Source organism: Austrofundulus limnaeus, unplaced genomic scaffold (genome assembly GCF_001266775.1).
Source record: "Austrofundulus limnaeus strain Quisiro unplaced genomic scaffold, Austrofundulus_limnaeus-1.0 Scaffold362, whole genome shotgun sequence".
Classification (NCBI taxonomy): domain Eukaryota; kingdom Metazoa; phylum Chordata; class Actinopteri; order Cyprinodontiformes; family Rivulidae; genus Austrofundulus; species Austrofundulus limnaeus.
Window position 1 is genome coordinate 284,212 of NW_013952764.1, and position 8,279 is coordinate 292,490.

At 40.8% G+C, this 8,279-nt stretch overlaps 1 protein-coding gene across 1 annotated transcript in view; it reads left to right on the top strand.

Annotated features, from left to right (window-relative positions):
- The window catches only part of LOC106528182 (claudin-10), an 8,727-nt gene extending 2,521 nt beyond the window's left edge, over positions 1-6,206 (top strand). The window contains exons 3-6 of the mRNA XM_014023291.1: positions 4,344-4,505; positions 4,585-4,666; positions 5,577-5,681; positions 5,762-6,206. Of these exons, the coding sequence (XP_013878745.1) occupies positions 4,344-4,505; positions 4,585-4,666; positions 5,577-5,681; positions 5,762-5,897 (485 nt within the window). The 3' untranslated portion in view covers positions 5,898-6,206. The remainder of the gene's footprint in view (positions 1-4,343; positions 4,506-4,584; positions 4,667-5,576; positions 5,682-5,761) is intronic.
- The last annotated feature ends 2,073 nt before the right edge of the window (positions 6,207-8,279 follow it).

Here is an 8,279-nt window from a genome sequence, read left to right on the forward strand (position 1 = left end):
TTCTGGACATTTATGCTTTTATTTCTTTGTATGTATGGATCACTTGGGTTGTTACTGACATTTGGTGAAAATTTCATGTCATTAGCACCTCTAGTAACATATTTACTGAGAAAAATGGTGATGTGTTCAATACTTATTTTACCCGCTGTAAATACATAATGACATACTAATATTTTCACCCACATCTACATACATGCCTGTATGTATTATATGTACAAATGCATCCCCACACCCTCTTATGTGTTATGAGCATGCATACCTATCCAAGGTTTCTCCAATAAAATAATTAATAGTGACTGTGAAGAGCCCAAGTCCCAAGGCAGACAAAGAGGGGAGCCAGAGCCCGAGACCCCAAGAGCGACCCAGAGCACAGAGCCCCCACAGCAGCAACAAACCCATAGGCCCCCGCCAGAGCCAGCCGCACCAAGGAAGATCCAGGCAAGGGCACAGAGGACCGGGCCCCGAGGACCCCCCTGGCCACGGCCCAACATGACCAGAGGACCCGAGCCCCCCCAGGCAGTCACCGGGCCAAGCCGAAAAACGTCCAGGTGCCCAGCCCCAGACAGAGAGGGCCCCAAGCACGCTGGCAGGGAGGGGCTCATCCCACCAGGGAGCAGTGCACCGGGGCGCAAAGCACAAAAACCTAGCTCAATGACAGAGGGGGCAGTCAAAAGCCCATCCTGACAAGTACCCAATCATACACAAACACATTCATACCATCCCACCCTCATCTTCACACTCATTCACTCAAAGACATACAATAACAACACAATCCAATCACGCTCCCGATACATACACTATCCCCCCCAGGTTCAAGACATGTACCCGCCCCCCGCAGGGAGCAGTCCATATCCAGAACCGGGAGGTAGACCCATTCTATCTGGGGTGGAGAAGAGCCGACAGCCAAGATCCGACCCAGGGCCCGCCCGGCCGGCAGGCCATACCCCCGACCACCCCCGCACCCCACCGACAACCAGGCGCCCGCCTCCGGCCGACCGCCCACCGAACCCCGACATCCACCCCTGGACAGCGTACCGACCGCAGCAATCAGGAGCCATGGTCAGGGGGTCCAAACGGCCCCAGGGAGGGCGGAGCGGCAGAACCTCCCCAGCAACCCCTCGGGCCCCAAACCCCCCAGCAGCCCGGGTCCCCACCCGACAGCCCGCCTCCCCTCCGGACCCCGCCCCCGAAACGGCAGTCGGGCAACGGGGGGGGGGGTTAATTAAGGGAAAAAAGGGAGACCCTGACATGCACACCCCCACCCTCAAATGTGCTGTTGATGTGTGGTGTTCTATAATGTAATTAAAAGGGGAAAGAAGAAGGAGCAGAGGCCAGCATGAAGYCGGTTTTTCCCTCCACCCCGACTCTACCCCAGGAGCCCTAAATGTCTAACTCTGCTCTGTACTTTTTTATTAACCCTTATTCAGCCAGGCTTTGTCCAGAGACATGTTTTGCAAGGAACACCTGGGTCTGAAGACAACCTATTGTACATGTTTTTGTTCTGTGGGGGAAACCGAAGTACCCAGAGAAAACCCACGATGAAGAGAACACCCACGATGAAGAGAACATGGAAGCAGAACAGAAAGACCACAGGTCTGAACCGAGGATTGAAACTAAGACCTTCATACTGTTTGTGAGGGATCAATGCTAACCACTGAGCCATTGTGCTCCGTCTGAGCAGTCTGTCTTGTAAGCTAATCAAATTTCTTGAACTTTGTCAAAATTCAGAGCATTCTCGATTAAAAGGGGTAATTATTTTTGGCACATTTTGTAAATAACCTTAATTAAAATGATAAAATAGAACAGAGGTTAGAGAAGCTGCCTAAGGTAACATGTATACTTTTTTAGTACTTATTTAAAGGAAAAGGTTTTTTTTTTTCATTTTCCTTTCCAAATAAAGTCTAAAACATTACAATGCAACATTACAATACAATTAAAGTGCCTGTGACATGATTCTTTTTAATGGAGTTTAAACGAAAGTTCAACTCTGGAAGACTGATGGCCTCACCTGCTCCCGCAGACCTCCACGTCTCCAGCTCAGCTGCGTCGAATTCAACCTGGAAAGACTCACGAGACAGAATGAAATTTAGGTTTATTGATGTGACCAGACCAACAATGTTATGACATAAATGGCATTAGAGTTTGGCGCTTGGACCCCTGGTTCTGCCAGAGGTTTCTTCCTGTTAACAGGGAGTTTTTCTTCTCTACCGTCGCTCAGGATGGGAGTCTGTGATGAAGTGATTCAACCCAACCTGATGGCTTCCTCTTTTWATTTATTTTTGACCTCCACCACCAGTGTCGGGCCCCGGGAGGGATTAACTCTCCTACCCCTAACTTAAGGCATTTCGTATGAAATTTCAGCTTCACCCAGCACTCTCGTCCTCTGCCGGGGTTTGAGCGCCAAACTCTAATGCTGTTTATGTCAATAATCCTGTTGGTCCAGTCATGTCAATAAACCTCCTAATTTCAGTCTGTCTTTGTGTGAGTCCTTCCAGGTTGAAATAAATATAAAGGCATTATTGGAAATCTAACATTATTTGCATATTGCAAAAATAATTTCCCGCTGCTGAGATGAACAGTTGTTGAGATATTTGCATGTGAAKGAACAGGAAGTGATGTCAAAGGGGAATGACTGCATGGAACAAAGCACTGATAAAATAGCTAACGACACCGACYGTAGAGAAGAATCTGATGTTTCTTCAGATTATTTTGAGACATAATCAGAGAGAGATGAAGACTAGTCAAAATTCAAATCATATTATTTCAATAAACAAAGATTACAGAATTATCTTTCTAACCCTTTGATGTCACTTCCTCTTGCACTGTGACTGAGCCAAATTCAAAATAAAATATGCAATTTATGTGACAAAATGGGTAAAATCATGTTTTTGTAAGGTTTCTTACATAAAAATGTCTCCTTTTTTGTATTTGACGGATAGGCATGTCACAGGCACTTTAAAGTAGTGGAGGTTTGCAGCTCCACCTAATGGCAGCAGATTACAGTGAACAACAACAAGAGCTCTGTCAGTTTGTAAAACACAGATGCATTTATTCTCAGATGTAAAGTCATCCTATTTTTCTCAGTTTTTGTTTAGGTTTTTTTCTGACATTCTTGGTCGTGTTCCTCTCTTTAGTGATATGTTTTTGGACTGAATTGCTTTGCATCTGTCTACTATCGGAGAAACACACTGTTAATATTTCACCTATATCCTGTTGTTTTTAAGTCCTTAAGGAAGTTGAAACACGTTCTGTTGAGCATTAATTAAACATCCCACTGCAAGGTGATGGACAGAAGGTGGCATTTCTCTCCTCTTTAAACTTTTCCAATCAGAAGAAAAACAAAAGTTGGCTTAATATTWACTGATTAAGATTGACTTTTACCTTAAATAAATTATAAATAGAAAAAAACTTTTTTATGTAGTTTTGTGCAACTCTGGGTCATGGCACAATGTGAGGTGGGCTGGGAAATGTTTTAATAGACGATCGACCCATTGTTGAGGTTCAGGGCCAAACTCCTCCCTGCAGAATATGCATAACTGTCCACAACACATTAACCATCAATCTCAGCCTACTCATCGAACAAACCCATGAACAGCATGAGCGGCATRCTTCAGGAGATTCTGGCCTTTGTTTTAACCACATCGGGCTGGGTGCTGGTGTCCTCCACCCTGCCRACAGACTACTGGAAGGTTTCATCCCTTGATGGAACCGTCATCACCACAGCTACTTACTGGTCCAACCTGTGGAAGACCTGCGTTACCGATTCAACTGGARTCTCCAACTGCAAAGACTTCCCCTCCATGCTGGCACTGGATGGTCAGCCTCTTTCTGCTCTCATCACTTGTTCATGTTGATTTATGTCAAACTTCCTCTCATCTTGCAATCTGTCATTCCCACTTTCCTGTAGCTCATTCTTTGTTTTGGATTTTGGTAGAAAATTCTATTTTAAAAAGCACTTTATTCAAATGAATACTGCAAGCATCAGACAAAAGCTTCATGTATGTGCACATTGTGTTAAAGTTTTAGCCTTTTTTTCTCTGAGTTTGAAAGCTGTGAAGGAGATTTACTGAGTACCTCAGGCAGTTGTTTCAGGGGTTAACTTCTGAGGTAATCTGACATGGGCAACATGTTTCAYACCAACACAAGTCATCATGAAGTGCCTGAAAGCAATTAAAGCTACATGAGACAAATTAAATCACTTACTTCAGGTGTAAAATAGTCAAAAGGTCAGTTACTTATTGACCTTGTAGTTTACAGATGTGTGAGAGAGAGAGAGAGAAAAAAGCACCAGATAAAGACAGAAAACTCTTTGGACCTCAAACAAGTCTGCATTTGTCTCACAGGTTACATCCAGGCCTGCAGAGGGYTGATGATTGCGGCCATCTGTTTGGGTTTTTTCGGCTCTGTGTTCGCCCTCGTGGGGATGAAATGTACGAAAATTGGAGGAAGTGACCAAAACAAATCTAAGATAGCCTGCTTTGCCGGCATAGATTTCATTCTCAGCGGTGAGTCTAAATGAGTCTAAATAAAAGCCAAATTAAAATACCTTTTTATTTTTATCTTATTTTTTCTTGCTCTTTTCAGGTCTTTGTTCACTTTCTGCTTGTTCCCTTTATGCTCACCGGATAACCTCTGAGTTCTTTGACCCCATGTTTGTGGCTCAAAAGTAAGCATCTTGATAGAATTTTCCACATTTCCCTACTCCAACAATTTATTTGATCCATTTTTTATTATTATTCTGTGCTAAAACTTATAGCTTTCCACTAGAATTATCCTGAGAAAGCAATTTACACTATGCATTCATAATAAGGACATTTGATTTTGGCCGCTAACTCCCAAATCCTTATATGTTCCATAGAAAAGACCCTATAATTCTAGATCAGATGACCTATTAAAAGCCTTTTTCTTCTAGATTTAGAAAAAAATTCCAAAATATGCTAAACCTGTTTCTGTTATCTCCTCTCAGAAGTTAAAGTGTAATTGGCATGCATGTTTCTAGAACACATCTACAGAGCAAACCAAAACAAAATGTGTGACAACATATAAGTTCTGCACAGCTAGCCATAAACCATAAACTATCTCAACTACCAGAACAATGCTCAATATTAGCAATGTATTCCTTCTAAAACCAAATTTCCCAGATGTCAATTGTTAGGGTAAAAGTGTCAAAGTTTACATTGCTAGGCAAACTTTTCTCACATTTAAATCACTTGTTTGGGAATGAGCTGCGGGGCAAATCAATTAATGGTGAAGATTTACTAAAGTGGATGTGTCTTTTGGTAAAAAAAAAAAATAAGAAAGAGACAGAGAGAAATTCAACTATCCACATTTTAAAATATTACCACAAATCACCATTTGTCCTCCAAATCTAAGCTTATAGGGACACATTTTTAGGTGTTAACAAAAGTTTAATTATGGTGCTTTTGAATCCATCTCTACTTTTTTAGAGGCTCAGAAATGTCATTAACTGTAAAAACTGCCTGACATTTTCACCAAACTTTCACTGTTTGGATCAGTAAAATCATGTGTGATGACTGCAGTTTGCACATATATTTCTGACTTATAATTTTCCTAAGGTATGAGCTCGGAGCTGCTCTCTTCATTGGCTGGGCCGGTTCCATTCTCTGCATCCTGGGAGGAAGTATCTTCTGCCTCTCAATAACAGGCTCTTTTCCCAAAAGGTCCATAACAGATTCTAGATTAATAAGTCATTGAATAGTGCAGCTAACTGAAGTTCAAGTAATGTTCTGTTTTCTCACAGGCACAGAGGTGGTGTCTCGCACTCACATATTTCCTCCTACACCAGAGGGCAGGTGAAGTCTGTGAATGAGAGGCTGCCTGCAGAAAACAGCAGCTCCTCTAAGATTCAGCACTTTAATAAGAATGCCTATGTGTGATTGTTCAATGATTATTAAAGGTTGGGCACCAAATATGGAAATGCAGCAGCTTTAAAAGTTTCTGCCTTCTAGAATTCAATAGTATTGATTTATATTGTTGCTCACTGATAGTTAGGTTTAAAGCACTTACGTGTTTCTTTTAGGGCTATGGATTAAAAGTTTTCTGATGCAGTTTATTCAATGAATTGAAGAGATTATATTCTTTTGTACTCTGCATCATACAGTTGCAGTCAAATGTTTACATAAAAGCACATGGGCATGGATGTTATCTTAATTTTGGGTGTTAAATAATTGATTTGAATCATTCTTTTTCCAGGCTGAAAAGATCACACAACAAACAACTTCAATAGTTTTTATTAAACCAAAACTGGGTGCACAAGTTAAATTTTTCTCCAGTTCATATCTAATGTTTTTTTTACAAAATATTTGACCACTCCTCTTGGCAAAACTGGTAGAGTTTCTTTAAAGTGGCTTGTTTCCTGTCATAATTCCAGCTATTAGGCAAAGTCCTCAAATTTTCGAACCCATTCTCACTCCCAAGTCGTCACATATTGACGCTTTTGCAAAGCTTCCCTCAACGTCAGATTTTGACGCTTGGGGTACCCCCGTCACGTCAGTTACTGACGAGATGGGGCGAAGTCTGTTTTCATGTTTGCCGAAAGTGTAGAAAATGCGCAAAAACTGGCGTTTCGAAGCCCGAAATTTCCTTTGTTAACTTTAGACATGCTGTCCCTGACCGTAGTACCTAAAATTAACCATTTTTGGAAAATGTATAAAATTCACGTAAACATGTTCCAAAGCCTGAAATTACCTAATATTCACCATGGACATCCTACCCCTGATCCCAGTACCTTAACTTAACCATTAATCGTGATCCCTCAGGTTAACCTCAGACCCCCGACCCAAAGACCCCTAGTGGCGCAACCCGGAAAAGCCGCRGGCGTCAAGGAGTGACGCGAGGGGGGTACCCGGCGCGTCAAAATCGGACGTAGAGGGAACCTTGGAGAAAGCGTCAATATGTGACGAGATGGGAGTGAGAATGTGTAGAATTTTCAACTGGGTTGTGGGTTTTTGGGAAGGCAGTTCAGAAGGCTAATGTTTATTCATCCATCAGGTGTGTTGGAGCAGAAAAACCTCTAAAACATGCATCAGGGCTGAGTTTGAACACCACTAATTGGTTTAATTTGAGATTTGGACAAAGGTTTTCATACATGTTCTATAATTCAATTCATTTTGTGAAGGGGAGCAGTACTACAGTATGATATTACCACCTCCATGCTTGACAATTTGGAACAATATTAGATTTGAAAGCCATACATTGACTCCCACAAAAATACTGTCATAGTGACCAAACACCTCAATATTTGTATCATTTCACCATAAGACCCATCTTTTGACTTGTTCAAGTGGGTAAATCTGCAAAATCCAATCAAGCTTGAGCGTGTCACATTTGGAGCAGGGGCTTCTTTCTTGCTCAGTACCTTGTCAGTGCATGTCAGTGTAAAACTTGATTTACTGCAGTCATTGGTACTAGTGTTCCAGTGGCCCAGATTATCCCAACCAATTTCCTGACATGAGTGCTGAAAAAAACAGGCTCCTTATGCTGACAAAGAGAAACTGTCAGCTGCAGCCAATCATGATCAGTTATGAGACATTGTTTGGCCTTGGTCTTATCAAGTTAAACAGCATTTYTAAATCTTCAAAATAACCTATTGAAAGCACTGATGTGAACATATGTATTGTATGTTTTTCGGCCTGTGTGTAGAATATTGAACCTGTGTGAATTAGAGAAAATTCACAATAAATTCTAACTTGTGTGCCCATTTCTTGTTTTTTAAAAATGATTGAAAATGTATGTTGTATTACCATTCCTCTCTGGAGAAAGACATGTTCAAATCTAATATTACCAACCTGAAATTAATATTATTTATGAACATCATGGGTTTATGTAAATATCTGACTGCAGATGGATGTTCTTATAATTAAACAGCAAAATCAAAATCATATTGTCGAGAAGTGTGTAATGAAACATTTGCATTATTTTATCTTTTTTTGTAAATAGTCAAGTGTTTTATTTTTTAAGAAAAAATAAAATAAAAAGAAATAAACGTTTTGTATGATCATGCCACGCTAGTTTGTTGTTGTTTTTTTATACGTTGACTGTCAGGAATAATTTTTATCTTGTTTTGTATGACATAACCATTATGTTTTTGTTACTTAATGAAAAAGAAAACTGGTTTAGCAGATTATGTTGTTTTGTATTCTGCTGGATGTTTCAGAAATATTATGTTTTTCTGATCTCTTATTGGGTCTGCAGGTGGCAGCACTTTGGATTTTTTCCATAGAGTTGAATAATAATAACAATAATAATAATAATAATAA